Source organism: Camelus bactrianus, chromosome 8 (assembly GCF_048773025.1).
Source record: "Camelus bactrianus isolate YW-2024 breed Bactrian camel chromosome 8, ASM4877302v1, whole genome shotgun sequence".
NCBI classification, from domain to species: Eukaryota; Metazoa; Chordata; class Mammalia; order Artiodactyla; family Camelidae; genus Camelus; species Camelus bactrianus.
The window spans coordinates 71,114,216-71,130,661 of record NC_133546.1 but is presented as its reverse complement, the minus strand read 5'-3'; the positions used below and the strand labels follow the sequence as shown (position 1 = coordinate 71,130,661).

The window sequence follows — 16,446 nt, the reverse complement described above, 5'->3', positions numbered from 1 at the left end:
GGTGGCCAGGAAAGGGGGGCCCACTCGGTCAATATTCTGACACTAGTCATGCCAGTATATCTGATTCAGTATCAGCCTTGTTTATCTAAGTGCAAGTGTCCTATATTGAAATTTTAAGCATATCAATATATTTTTCTTAGTTTTTATTAAATATAAATGCAAGTAGCCTAAAACCAAGCTTTTCTTGAAGATGTTTCTAAGAACACTACTTGTAAGCTGCACTGAGATCAGCAATGTATCAGGGAGTGGATGACACCCTCTATAATGACAGCGCAGAGAGCAGCCAAGGTGGCAGAATGGAAGGACCCTAAGCTCACCAACTCTCACGAGCACACCAAAATCACAACTAACTGCAGAACAACCATTGATGAAAAGGCCTGGAACTTACCAGAAAAGAAGATCTTCTACAACTCAAGACATAAAGGTGGAACCACAATGAGATGGGTCGGAGGGGCGTGCCCATGATATAATCAAATCCCACACCCCTGGAGGGGTGACCCACAAACTGGAGAATAATTATGTTATAGAGGTTCTCCCACAGAGGTGAGAGTTCTCAACCACACATCAGGTCCCCCAGCCCAGGGGGTCTGGCACTGGGAAAAGAAGCCCCCAGAGCATTTGGCTTTAAAGGCCAATGGGACTTTATTGCAGGGGCTCCACAGGATTGGTGGAAATAAAGATTCCACCCTTAAAGGATGCACACAAAATCTCATGCTCACAGGGACCAAGGCCAAAGACAGTAATTTTATAGGCACCTCGGCCAGACCTGCCTTCTGGTCTTGGAGGTCCTTCTCCTGGAGAAGTGAGGGGTGACTGTAGCTTACCCCGAGGACATAAACAATGGTGGTGGATGTATCGGGGAGCGTTCATCTGTGTGAGCACTTCTGGAAGCTGATATCTTGACACCAAGACTTGGCTCCACCCAACAGCCTGTAGGATCCAGTGCTGGGACACCTCAGGCCAAACAACAAACTGAGCAGGGGCACAGCCCCATGCACTGGGGGCAGGCTGCCTAAAGACATCCTGAGCCCACAGCCACCTCTACACATGCCCCTAGACACAGCCCTGCCCACCAGAGAGCCAGGACACAGCTTTACGCCCCAGTGGGCAGGCACTGACTTCTCCAAACCAGGATACTTGCGCAAACGTGCCTCACCCACCTGGGGCAGCCTCATCCCCCAGGGGCAGCCTCATCCCCCAGGGGCAGCCTCACCCACCAGGGGCAGACACCAGAAGCAAGAAAACTATGACCCCACAACCTGCAAACTAAGTCTGCACATGCAGGCTAGACACTACTCTGGGGCCAGCTGGCCCCTGGCCCTTGGGTGATGAGAGGGGAGTGCATAGGACATATCCTATAGAAGACCACTTCTCCAAGGCTGAGAAACATAACTAACCTGTCACATACATAAAAACACAAACAGCAATTTAGAAAAATGTGGCAACAGAGGAATATGTTTTAGATGAAGGAACAAGATTTAAACCCTAGAAGAAGAACTAAGTGACTTGGAGGTAGGCAATCCACCCAAGAGAAGGTTGGATTAAGCTCTAGGGTAATGATGGAAAAGATGATTAAAGAATTTGGGAGGCGAATGGAGGCACAGAGTGAGAAGTTAGACATTTTTAACAAAGAGCTAGAAAATACAAAGACTAACCAAACAGAACTGAAGAATGTAATAACTGAAATGGAAAATACACTAGAAGGAATCAATGGTAGACTCAGTGAAGAAGAAGAACAGATCAGTGAGCTAGAGGGTAGAGTAGGGGAAGTCACTGCTGCCAAACAGAAAAATGAATGTAGAAATGGAGACAGTTTAAGAGACCTCTGGGACAACATCAGACACATTAATATTCTTATTATAGGGGCCCCAGAAGGTGAAGAGAGAGAGAAAGGGCCTGAGATAATATGTGAAGAGATAATAGCTGAAAACTTCCTTAACCTGGGCAGGAAACAGTCACCTAAGTCCAGGAAGTACACAGAGTCCCATACAGGATTCACCCAAAGAGGAGCACACATAGTATGCAGGAGCACATAATAATCAGAATGACAAAAATTGAACATAAGAGAGAATATTAAAAGCAACAAGAGAAAGCAAAAAGTAACATACAAGGGAACTCCCATAAGGCTATCAGCTGATTTTTAAGCAGAAAACTCTACAGACCAGAAGGGAGTGGCACGACCTACTTAACATGATGAAAAAGAAAAACCTATAATGCATAGGGCAAAGAGTTTAAGAACACTTGTAATAAGGTTGTTTCTAAGAATGCTACTGGCAAGTTGCATTGAAAAGAGTGGTACAGTGTTATATGAAATAGTGTTCTATATCAATATAAAAGCAAACAGAAGTTAAACCCATTCTTTAATTCATGGGGAGGAAAAAAAGATTTTGATATACATATGAGATGAAATAAGATCACTATTTTGAAGCAGAATAAGATATGCATAATCAGAAACAAAGAGTTGTATGCATTCGCCTTTATATGTAATAAACCATGAAGTCGATCCTAGTGGTCTCAGTTCTCAGACTTACGAGGTGGAGGGTGGAGGGCAGCATGCGATTGCTGAAACTCCAACTGCATGTGGCTTGTTGGAGGCATTCTTTCAGATGAGCGCAGAGCACTCATTCCTGAAGTGTGTCCTTCAAGGTTTTTGCAAAACTAGTGCTTTGTAAAAGCTTCTGGGCAGACACACTTAACTATCAAATAGCCCTATGAGATATAAAATAGAAATTATTATTTTATATATGATTAAGAAAAGTGAGTTGTTTCAACTACAGCAGAACCTGTTAAGTGAGTGATAGTTTAAAGAATGAGCAATTTTCTGCATGACATGAGCAAAGAACCGAATAATTGGAAATAAAATTCCCTGCATTTATTTGAAGTCAACCCTCCTGAACTTATTAGTATTAATGCAAGGCAATAAATTATAACACCAGCATTTTTAAGGGATGTGTGAATTTCATGAGTTCTAACACTATTTTGCTATGTTCTTTACAGTCAACACATACAGCCCTGAGATGACAAGTGATCATCTCTGCATTGGTACAGGATCTGACGCACCATTTAGAAGCCCTGTTCTGGATGCTAATCCTTTCTGTCTGATATCCTCCACTATGAATCTGCCCTCATGTGTCTGTTTGTGCTTACAGATACACTGCATACCTCCATCTCGAACAGCTTCTCACTTTTCCAAAGCTCTCAACATAGTTGCCTAATCAGACACATGCCTCATTTCACATGCCTCTCTTGACTTGCTCATTTAGTGTGATCTAAGAACAGTCAGGGAGCAACATATATGAACTGGAATATTGCTTTTGCTTGCCTTAGCAATTTTGTCAAGGGTATTTTGAATCTCTTCTTCAAAAGTCCCTTCTAATGGCATAGTAATTGTTTTTACGACTTTTCCAATGAACTATGAAGTACTCTAATGTCAGGCTACGTTCTTGTGGTAATGAAGTCTAGGAGTGGGACGCCTTCATTCAATCCTGGATGGATATTGAAGAGATGCCCCCCATTCTTTTTATATAAGAGATATGAAAAGATGAGGCAAGAGAAGACTCAAATGAACATCATTATTATCTTCATCATTTTCATCATCAAATATTTATTGATACTTGTCCTTTGCCCAAAGCTCTAAGGACTACTGTAATGAATTTTAAAAGCCACTGTCCAATCTTGGAATATTTATAGACAGAAAAAGAAAGCATCCGTAAAAGTCTCTTGGAGAGCTTTTGAAAATAGACATGGGTTACACAATATCCCTGTAAAATCTTTCCAAACAATGAGAATATGAGCAACATGGTTGTTAATTAATTGCTTAATCCATGCTTATTTGATCCAGTAGTTGAAATATTCCATATTTATATGCTGCCAATTCAACTTTTAATACAGCAGGGTGTCTCTAGAGATCAACATATAATCTAATTATACTTGTTTTATGGCATTTGGAATATAAATTCAAACTATGTCACATGATTTGATCCTTGTATTAAAGATATTTGTTTTGCTACTAACTATAATTTACCTACCTTCAACTTTTTTATCGTCTCTAACCAACTATTAAAATGAGTTTCCAAGGAAAATATTTATTTCCTGAAAATGTTTCATAGGTCAGGCTGCCCAAGAAAGAGACAGAGATTTATATGCAGGTGACTTACTGAGGAGTGTTCTGGACAACAATGGCTTTAAGGGAAAAACAGAAATGGGATTGGGAAAGAAAGATGCTGAATTAAGATGTGTTCTAACAGAAGCCCCAGGAAATGACTCAGGGCACTCTGAAGTTGGAGGAGTCACTCTCAGACACCCACAGCAACAGTGAGGGCACCTACACTTGGGGGAGGCAGCTCCCTTAGGATGAGGACGATTCGATTTGTAGGGGAGATTTCAGCTCCAAACTGTTGGCAGGCAACTCCTACAGCAGGAGGAGAAATGAGTTCCTCTCTTCTGAATGAAGATCTGGGACGTCCACCACTTCCTCTTCTCTGGTCAACCCTTTGTGCCTCTCACACCCAAACATTTTCCAAAATTAGTATACCTCATCTTTTGAATTATGATTTATCTGTTTTTTGAGTCGATATTCAAGGAGGCGATGACTGGGAAGAAGGGCAACTTCTGTCACTGAAGCTGGTCTTAATACTGCAACTGATAGTCATTTTCCACCTCTCTTATGCAATTTACATTGCCCTCATCCTTGGGTAGCAAGCATGCTGTTTAGCGGATTACCTGGTGAAGGAATCTAGGACCTTAGTCCTGAGAGTCCTGATCTCCTAAGCAAGGCCTTGGCTGCCGTGTCTTGCCACTTCCTGACTATTGGACAAAGGAGCACCAACACATGTCCCACTGTGGATGCCAAGCATTTTCATCCTAGCCCTCATTTCACAACAACATCCTATAGCATCCTGATGATCAGTGTCAATAACTCCTGTGGGGATCATCACTTCTTTCCTGACCTGATTATCTCTTGTCACAAAGACTTGGAAATGGCTAAGTGGAAACCATAGAATTCCAAAAGGGGACTTTCCCCTGGAAGTCGGGGCCTCTCCATGCATGGAGCCTGCATTTTCAAGAATGCAAAGAACAAGTCTCCATGCTTCACAGAGAATGAAGATATGTGGTTCCACTCTTTTACCCCCTGTTCCCAATTCCTTGTATTATGTCAACTGAGGACAGAACGTCTTATCACATCATTGATTTAGAATGCGTACGTTATCCTGTAAGCTCTCCTCTCCAAGCTGGCACTGATTTAGTGCCTAACAGTCTTTGGCTGGTAAGGGTTAGAGACATTGGATCCCATGATTACCTGATCACTACTCTGCTGTTCTATAAAGTAGTTTCTTTGATCCACTGAGGTGTCATAAGGATTTCATATTGGTGGACCATCACTACATAAGCCCTTCAGTAGTAATATGGCTAACTCCTTTCTGGCAGGAAAAGTAAGAAAGATATTCCCTTTAATGAACAAGTGACCATTTGAATTTTGGAAGTTACTGACTCCTAAGTTCATTAATTATGTGATTCTTGTGTGCCTGTTTTAATTTGATTAGGTCATTCATAAGCATCATCCTATTATGGAAGTTATAATCATTTTCAAAATGTTACCACTATTTGGATGCATTGAACAGGAAATAAGTAGGCTATTTGATTACTGACAGCATGAAAAGATTTATATATGGCATTTAGCAGGAAGTGAAAGTAAGTAAGTAAGTATAATCTCTGTTCTCAAATAACTAATAATCAAGTGTGAAAGACAAGATGAAAATTCACATAAACATGCCTTAAGTATAAACTGATAAATGTGGTTAGCTATTTTTTATTAGGAAATATCAGTGGAAAATTATTAAATGAGTTTGAATTTTGGTAGGACTTAAATTAAAGACATGCTTTAAATAGGCAGAGATGGAGAAATGACTTTCCAGGCAGAATTATCAGGAGCAAACATGGATATAAATTTAATTCTAATCTAATTTTATGAAAGCAGTGGTCCTCACATCTACTTGTGCTTTAAAATCAGCTGGAAATGTTTTTTGGATGTAACTGTCAGGTCTATTTCCCAGAGATTCAGAATTGGGAATTTAAGAGGGGAGGGTGTAGCTCAGGGGTAGAGCACGTGCTTAGCATGCATGAGATCCTCAGTTCAATCCCCAGAACCTCCGTTAAGGAAAAGAAAGAAAAAAGGGGGAAAAATAAATTGGGAATTTATAGTTTTAAATACTCCATGGGTGATTTTGTTCTTTTATCAGGTCTGTAAACTAGAGACTAGAGTAGCTGATAACACCAGAGGGACAGTAAGAAAGGCAAGACTGACCCAGAGGCTAAGACAAAATTTATCTCAGGAGGCAGCAAAGAGTCCATAATGTATTTTGCTGGGATAACGCATGTGAAATGAAAAGGATTAGAAATCAGAAAGGTCATTTTGGAAAACTTGTCCAACGTGACAGACTCGCCAGTGTGGAGAAGAGTGTAAAGAAGGGACAGAGGCTGGAGGAAAGTTACCTAGACAGACAGATGATGGAGAGAGAGAGATACACTTACATTTATTAGCATATACTATTTCTGTCCTAAAACTGTTGATGCATGTAAATATTTTACTGATTGTATATATAAAGTATACAATTTATACACTTTAATGGCTTGTTTCTGGAAAGAATTCCTTAATTTCTGATATAAAATTTCTCCTACAGAAGCAGATGTTGAGGAAGTCCAACAAGGAGGGTTTTGACACAAGCGGAGGCATGAAAAGTTCCCCCAGTTCTACAGCTAACCATCTACTCTGCTTAGAAAAGGAGTTGCCTGTGCTATTAATGAAATTGAGAACTCAAATTTTAGCACTGCAAATTGAAAATGAGTCCAAGTATAAACAGCTGTAACCCCAAAGCAAGCCGCTGGATAAGAGGAAAGAACTATAGTTGAGACATGACAAAAGGCAGAACATTTTTGGTTGTGTTTCTTCTCTTGTCAAACAAAATACACAATGTTCATCAACAGATTACTTGGGAAATCTCTATCAAACTCTCATGGAGGGAGGCTGCGATGATACCTGCCGAGTCAAAGAGAACTATGACAGGAGTCCAGAACTATGACCGACACAAAATAGATGCTCAATTAATCTATATTAGATAAATTAGTGAGCAGTAGGGAGTAAATGATATAATACAAGGCAAAATAGGCAAAGAACTGAGACAGAGATTTTGTGTAAGCCTTTGATAATGTTTACTCAATACTAAATATCATTTCTTTCATATTTGCTTGGATTCATGGACATAATGTCAAAGTGTTCATATTTTAATCCTATGAAGAAGGATTACTGTTATAATCATAACATATTATAAATTCATTTATTATCTTCTAGGTGCTCCTAGAATTGTATACACTCTTTCCACTTATCTCTCAACTATGCTTTAACAGATTTTTTTTTTGAGTTAGTGTCAGTTTACAATGTTGTGTCAATTTCTGGTGCACAGCACAATTTTTCAGTCATATATATTTTGATCCACAGTTTACAGGTAAGAAATCTGACAGTTGGACACCTTGGTAATTCTGGTATTATTGTGTTTATTCTGGGGTTAGTTTTTATTTTAGGTTTTCCATTTATGGTGGTAATACACAATTTCCTTTTTTTTCAAATACATTAAGGCATAGTTGACAAATGACAAGCTATTTAAAGTGTACAAGGTGATAATTTGATATCCATATACATTGTGAAAAGACTTCTCCCACCTGGTGAATTAATGCATACATCACCTCAGAATTTTTATCTTTTTTTCCTTTGTGTGAGAACATTTAGGTTCTCCTCTCTTAACAAATTTTAATTATATAATTTAGTATTATCAGCTAGAGATGCCACGCTCTGCATTAGATGCTTAGGCCTCATTCAACTCAAAGATGAAAATTTATACCCTTTGACGAACCTCTCCCTATTTCCCCCACCTCCCAGCCCCTGGCAACCACTTTTCTTCTCTCTTTTTGTATGAGTTTAATTTTTTTTTTTTAGTCTCACATGTAAGTGACACCATGCAGTATTTGTCTTTCTCTCTTTCTCTGTCTGACTTAGCTTAATGTTCTCAGGGTACATTCATTTTGTCCCAAACAACAGTCATTCCCTCTTTCTCCAGGTTGGTAATTATGTGTGAGGAGACCATTTTGAACAAAAATCCAGCCCTCTCCACACCTGCATTTCTTTTTAAGTTACCATGGAAGCTTCTCTGTTTGAAGATTAAAAAAAAATGTAGAGATTCCACACAATAATTCTCCTTGACTGCACAGGCAACACAAACACACCTCAGAGGAACCGCCTCATTCCAGAGTCTGATTCTCACCATTGCAAGGACTGACAGTTTCCTTAGAATTCAAGAGCTGCTTTGTTCCTGCTTGGGAAGAGGCAGAGACTTCTGAGGAAAAGAAGCAAAGAAACAAAAATGACATGTAAAACCAAATACAAACACACACACACACACACAATGATGCATTTCTTTAACAAAGATCTAAATGAATGCTGTATTGAACTTAGACACAAAATCCTTGCCCTCACAGAGCTAAGCTTGTAATGGGGAAGAAAGAGAAAAAAAGAAAAGAAAAATGAGTAACTCTTCCAGACTGTTAGAAGGATCTTGCTTGCTATGGTGAAAAAACAAAACTAAACAAAACTAAACAAAACAAACACATAAACCAGGGGATGCAGTTTCAAACAGTTTTCTCAATAGGCTTATTGAGAAAGCTACATTTGAATAAAGACCTGAAGAAATAAAGGAGTGACTCTTGTAAATATCTGGGAAAAGAGAGTTCCAGAAAGAAGAACAAAGAGTTCGAGGAAACACAGGGAAGTCGGCGTAACTACAACAGAGTAGCCAAGGGTGACGGTAAAACAAGGGGAAGTTAAAAATGTGCAAAGGGGATCTGACTTGTGTAGTGCTAAGGGACTCTGGGGTTAAAAATGAAAAATAAGGTTTTACAGGGACCAAAATGTCCAGGTCAGTCAATCATTACATTCTTACCCTTTCCGGAGACTACTTGGGAAGTCAAAATATAACCACAGTAAGATGAATGAATAAAGCATTAGGGAAAAATGTTCCTAAGATAATGTCCATGATGTGTCCTCCCCTACATGGAGACATGCTGTCCACCATGGAGACGGTGTCTTGTTTCAACTTTCCCGTCTCCAAGTGAGACTGGATGCATTCTGTACAACTCTCCTTAACACTTCAGCCCTCAATCTCACTTTTGGGGTAAATACACCATTTTTTTAATGTGTTCATTCACTTTTTTTAAATTTTTAATATTTTTATTGAAGTGTAGTTGATTTACAATGTTGTGTTAGTTTCTGGTGTAAAACATGTTATTAAATTATTTATATACATATATATATATGTATACTTTTTCATTATAGGTTATTAAAAGATATTGAATGTTATTCCCTGTGCTATACAGTAGGACCATGCTGTGTATCTATTTTATAAACAGTAGTTTGTATCTGTTAATCCTAAACTCCTAACTTATCCCTCTCCCTTTCCCCTTTGGTACTGTAAATTTGTTTTCTATGTCTGTGAGTCTCTTTCTGTTTTGTATATAAGTTCATTTCATATCATTTTTTTGGATTCCACATATAAGTGATATCATATGATACTTGTCTTTCTCTGCCTGACTTTTTACTTAATATAATAATCTCTCAGTCCATTCATATTGCTGCAAATGGTGTTATTTCATTTTTTATGACTGAGTAGTATTCCATTGTATAAATACACCACATCTCCTTTATCCAATCATCTGCCAATGGACATTTAAGTTGCTACTATGTCTTGGCTATTGTAAATAGTGCTGCTATGAACATTGGGTACATATATCTTTTCCAATTAGAGTTTTCTCTGGATATATGCCCAAGAATGGGATTGCTGGACCACATAGTAACTCTATTTTGTGGTAAATAGACCATCTTTTTTTAACTAAAATTTTCATCATTGATTTTGCTGGCATTTTACATCACCGTACAGAGAAACTTTTCACTTATCTTCTTAATTGGAATAATATGTCTCTGAAAACACCTACATCACTCATTTAATATACTATAGTTGTAAAACTTTTCCTAGCAAAGTGATAGTAATCAAGTGTTAAATGTGTACAGGGCCCTGGGTTAGTTGTTTACAACACATGGTTTTACTTTATTATCTCAATAAACCTAGGATGCACTAATAAATGACCCTCATTTACAAATGAGATGCTTGAACAATTGTGTCTGCACTAAATATGACTATTGTCGTAAATATCTGCCTTTTCCTGATGGAGGACCATTTGTTCCCATCTCATTTATATTGGGCTTGATCATGTGACTTGGATGAGCAAGCTAAGTATATGTAGAAGATTTAGGAACCTGTGTATGTTTGCCAAGTGCCCTTTTCCTTCTTCAACAATAACAGCAATGTCTCACTCAGATAGAGGATGCTCTGTTAACCTGGGGTGCACTGTAGCTCACCATGGCCAGGGAATGTGAGTGAGAAATAAACCTGTGTGTCATGAGCCACTGAGAATTAAGGAAGTTTCATTTTTTTTATTTTATGTTTTTTACCTTTCTTTTTTTTGGAGGGGAGGTAATTAGGTTATTATTTATTTATTTATTTATTTATTTATTTATTTATTTATTTAATGGAGGTGCTAGGGATTGAACCTATGACCTTGTGCACGCTAAGCACGTGCTCTACCACTGAGTCTTACCCTCCCCCCTCCTTTTTAAAATTATTACTGCAACCTAATGTAGGCTGAGCCTAAGTCTTGCAGGTCCTTTTAAATATAGCTACTGATTTGACCAATTTACACACATTATTTTTCATGGCATCATTCATATCCAAAGTTATTTTTAGATAGTGACAGTTACAGTAAAAAAAAAAAAAAAAAACAGTAACCATTAAATAATAGGATTTTGACTTGAAAACTGACAATCTCTAAAGAGAAATTTTTAAAAATATTTTTTGCATTGGAAACCTCATAGGCAGTAAATCAGACTCTCCTGGTGTGCCTGGTCTAAAAACCAGGCACCTGAATAGACAATTCTGACACGGCATGTGAGTTAGTAAAGTTATGGCATCACCTTGTGAAATGGCTGCCTATCTGCCATTAGCACTGCCCCCCACCCCCGTACCTGGTATCCAGCCAAATCCTGAGGCAGCTAACTCACCGGAATGCCCACGCACTCTTTAAACTGTTTATTCGAATTTTCTCAGGTTTCCTTGAGAAACTTAAAGTTTCTCAAGATTCCTCCATGATCATCATAGAAGCTTATTGGTCCTCTTTCTCCTATATGGACTCAATTAATTTTTAAAGTAGCCAGTGCACTCCGTTTGCTAAACCATTAGGACACACACATCCATACAGCTACAGTATTAAGACGTAGTACGGTAGTATCGCGTGGTGGCCAACAGAATGGCTTCTGCCACTTACTAGCTGTAAGATCTTTGCTTCATTTTCTTAATTTATAAAGTAGAGAGTAATTTCCGTGTCAGAAAAATACTATAAAGTTATAATCTGTTGATCTATATAAAGTTCTTAACAGCATCTTTTACATCATATGGTCTCCAAGTACCAGCTATTATCAATGTTTTACACCTCATTGTATTGTATAAGCTTATCTTTATTCCCAACTGGCTCATGTATAACTATTTATAGGCATTGTAATAGCTTATTTTTTAATAAGATTATCTTTATTCCCAACTAGGCATTATGTTCTTGGCTATAAGAGCCATGCTTTCTGACTGGAACTGTTAAAAGCTAACTTGAGGCATATTACATTTTTAAGAGTTTATTTGAGCAAAAATCAGTGTGAATCGGGCGACATCCCATCCACTGTAGCAGAGAGAAAGGAGCCCCGAGGAGCTGTACAAAATGAAAGGTTTTTGTAGCCAAAATGGAGCAGGAACAAAGAAGTTATACTAGTCAAAGCAGTGGGCAGGTTATTGAACATGTAGTTTCCTGCAGGGGATGACCGGAGTCCATCAGGCAGATCACCTAGCTGACTGGCTGGTTTAAGACTCCATTTCTGGGAGAGCAGAAACTATAATTTAGTCTTGGTTTGCCGCTGTGGAGCCGTAGCACAAATGATCCCATTTTGAACTTGTCTTGTCTTTAACAGAACTCACTGTCCTGCTCAGCACATCACTTACTCACATATCATAGTTGCAAGACGATCCATTCGAACTAATGGCTGGAGGCACAACTCAGAGCGAAAACAATCTGAATTCCAATGTGCTGTCATAGCCTGTGTAATCTGGGAGCATCACTGAAACTCTCTGGACCTTTGTTTACTGGGCAGTGGGTTGGACGTAGTGATATCTGACTCCAGGCTTATTTAATGAACATCAGCTAAGATAAAATACATAAAGCCTTCAGCACAGGCCTTGCACATATTTTAAGTGCTCAGTCAGTTGTCATTTGTGTTAGTAGATGCTCAGTTGGATGAACACAATGAGCAAAGGGATTATTTTTACCAATTTACAGTGATTCTCCGCTCTTCTCTAGTATCTCTGACGTTGGAGACCTGAGACACAATCTAGCTTCCCGTTAAGCTTTGCTTATGTTGTTTTCTGATGGTAATATCATCTCCCTGCCAACATGTTTCTGGATGAACAAAGCCGCTCTCTTTTTTGTTTGTTTGGTTTTGATTTCTTGTTTGTTTGGTTTGGTTTGGTATGCCTAGCTGAGCACACAGGTGGCACGTGGTAGGTGCTTAATATTCAAAATTTGCCCTTTGAAAGCACTAGGTATTTATTTAGCCAAACTTAGATTACTTTTAGACATCTTAGCTCACCATTAGTACACTCACCCAGACCAAATACAGAAACATTCAAACTCTTAATTTCTGTAGATAAGAAATATTTGATTCTCAAGGATCATTACCAAAAAAGAATGAATTAGTATTCAGTGACAATTTGATAAAAATCATTACTTCAGTTGTATTCTTAATCAACAACTCCTCACCCCAAAACCAAATCTTACAAATAGATTAAGCTTGTGCTTTTTCTCATTCACTTTAAATTAGACTGAGAGTTTATAGACCTAAAGATGTTTAACCTTAAAAAAACTGTTAAATTGTTTTCTTTTGCTATAGGATGTCAAATTTTAATGGAGTGGTCCTTGATTTCTTGGTGATGTTTTCGATAAGGAACAAACTTTTTGAGTTTTGCATTCAAACAACCTCGCGTTTGTCTTGCCTCTTTTAACATAGGCATCGACTGTGAAGCAAATATAGATGAATGTCTGTCAAAGCCCTGTCTCCATGATGGACCCGGCACTGATGGCATCAATCATTACACCTGTGACTGCAAGAGTGGGTGTTTCAGGACACACTGTGAAGCAAATGCAAATGAGTGTCTCTCAAATCCTTGTCTACCTGGAAGGTAGCTGTTTTTATTTTTCTATTATTAAATCTAAGAAAGCAAATTTAACTCATAATATTTAAAACTGAATGTCAAGGAAAAGTTGACAAAGATCATTTTAATTACGCTCCTTCATAAAACAAGAGCTAAGTACTATTAAGATGACAGATCCTGCCTGTTTAACTTCATGTGATGCACTGATACGTTATCTCTGCCCGTCTTCTATTTCTGCTCATTAACATAAAGCCATTTTCAATACATGTGGATTAATTGGACTTTAATAATCTTAAAGGTAATGCTCACAGTAACAGAAGTAGCAGGTAGGATGATGAAAGGTTCTATTATTTGCTCTATGGAGGGATAATGCCAGACACTTAAATATTTAAAATGTTCCTATGTAGACTGGTTCTTTCATCCTGTTGTGCATCTAAGGAATTTTGTGACTCTTTATGGAATTGCATAATTATTATTCTGCTCATGGAGAGAATATTAGTTTATGCAAATCTGGAGTGGAGATATTTCTAGGAGATGCAGGTGGCAAAGAAGAATGACTCACAGATGCACCAAGCTGCCTTCTGCAGCATTATTTTTCCCTTCGAGTCCTGCCACAGACTTTTAAGCCGGCGAGAGAGGATGAAGATGGGTAGTTCATTGCAATGCAGCTTGGCCATAGCCGGCTTCAGTTTCTACATAAGCCCTAGACGTACTTTTTATCTTTTAGAACTGTTCTTTCTCTCCATTGCCATGGGGAAGATGGCAAAAATGAAAATTGATTTGTTCTATCAGTCCAGTCACCTTGAAGGATAAGAAACCAGAAATAGCCTCTGCCTTCTATCGCTCATGGGAACGAGTTTTTTTACCTGAGAAGTGTTTTTTACTAGAAAAGAAAAAAAGCTTAAATGGTGAAACTCTCTTGAAATTATGTTTTCATGTCTTTCTTATTTAAAAATTGAATTCTCTGTTTCAGATGCACAGATTTCATTGATGTGTATCAATGTTTGCGTGATGCAGAATGGATTAGCTCGAGATGTGAGATCCAGATTAGTGTAAGTTTTATCATTTTTACTTAATTTCAAGTAATTGAAAAGAAACACCAAATAATTAGCAGATATTTGGTCTTGTCCACAAATCCATAAGACATTTGATCCATGCCAAAAGGTCCTTGATATTTAGTCCTGTCCAAAACCATGTGGAATGGGGCGAATACTCTCTCAGATGTTTTGGATAGGACCAAATGTCCTGCAGGAGCCAAGCTACTTGCGTAGATTTGTGTCATTATTTCAACAGTTACTCATGATGTAACTGTCTGCCTTTCACCTTTCCTCTTTGAAATTTCTCTTGGAATTTTTGTTTGCTCCAAAAAAATAAAAAATAAAAATAAAATAAAAGTCACAACTTCTTTTACCCCTCTCCCTTTCCTGTCTCTTCTTATCATAAACTTTTGCTAACTGGAGTCTGCATTTAACTAAATCCTGGAAATGGTTATGATCCAAAGAACTCAGAAGGCTTATAATTTGCTATCTGCCTCCCCTTCTCTGATCTTAGGACACACACGTGTCTGGGGATATATAGGGATGAGAGGAGACTTCATTGATCCATACACCATAAGGACAAAATAAGTACTGGTTAGATGTACCAAGAATTGAGTACATGTGGAAAACCTCGGTAACTGTAATGCTCTCAGGACCTGTCTTCTGATCTTTAGGCATATAACGTGTTGTGCTCAACACATGGTATTTTATGTGGAATTCTTCATCCATTGAGAAACGTTGGTCACCTGAAGTTAAGACCATTCTTGGTGGATGAGAATCTGGTGAGCTTTCCTGGAGAATGGGAAGTTCTTCCAAATCTTTCCTAGCTGACAGTCACTTGGTAAAGGAAGGACTCATAGGCACGGAAAACTGCCTTTGACATTGTGAGACTATGTATATTTTACTTAAATCCTATCTTTCTTCCATTAGGAAGATACAGTTCCTATATCGCAGGGTCATCGTGTGATGATAGACTTAAAGGTGGTAGATACTCCGGAGATGGTGCTTTTGGAGGGAGAAACAGACTTACATTGCTATTTTGCTACTGACCTGCTGTGTGTTCTTGGACAAATTACTTATATACTGAAATCACGTTTTAGCTATTCAATGAAGGTAATCATAGTAACTACCTCTTAAGTTGCTGTGAGGATTAAATTAGATAACACATGTAAATCAACTCGCACGTTTTCTGACACATTATTTTTTAAAAGCTTAAATATTTACTGACATTATGTTGATTTGGGTCTAGATAGTGAATGCCATACTTGATGTGGGAAAGATGTTGTAATTAATAAACTCCTTGGTAGAGAGTAGGGCCATGTGTCTTGTCTGTACCGTTGCATATATTGCCTGAAGTAATCTCTAAAACCCTATCTCTTGGTAGTAGAAATGTGTACTCTTCTTCTGAATTAAATGTATAACTAAAGAAGTATTTCTTTCATATATGAATTTGTATTTTTTTATATTTTTATTGAAACATATCGGTTTACAATGTTGTGTGTATTTATACACCACACATACTCAATATTACGAGAACAACTGTTACAATTCTACCTAGAAGCTTCTAGGTGGTTTTTCTTAATATTTTTATTTTAACATAAAGTTGAACTCATTATGTTCCTTATTCAGTGACATTTGGTGTTACCGAGTGTGTCTTAAGAACCATTCCATTATAATCCATAGGGTCCTGACTCAGACATTTTAATAGCCATGAAGTGTTCCAAGTAAGTTTTGAGGAACCACAATTATTTAATGAGAGTATGTGCATGCCAGCTTTCTTAGATCCTATCAAATGAAATCATTTTTTTAAGTGTGGACTAATTTGTTGAGGAAAATGTGGTGTGTCATTATTTTGATTTTTATGTTTTCCCGAGTTATTACAAACGTTGAGCATCTTTTCATGTGATTCTTTGCCACTTGCATTTCTTTGTTTGTGCCTTGTCTACTCACAGCTTTTGACTAACAGTATTTTTCTTTTGGCTTGCTTGCCCTTTTCTTTTTTGGTTTTAATATATTGCTTAAAAATTATGGATAAAATTCACTTGATTCTGTAAAATTGC

General features: G+C 37.9%; 1 protein-coding gene across 1 annotated transcript in view; it reads left to right on the top strand.

Annotated features, from left to right (window-relative positions):
- EYS (eyes shut homolog) overlaps window positions 1–16,446 on the top strand; it is a 1,185,464-nt gene that overhangs the window by 463,794 nt on the left and 705,224 nt on the right. Inside the window, 2 exon segments of the mRNA XM_010967844.3 lie at window positions 13,205–13,376; window positions 14,323–14,401. Coding sequence (XP_010966146.2) covers window positions 13,205–13,376; window positions 14,323–14,401 — 251 coding nt within the window.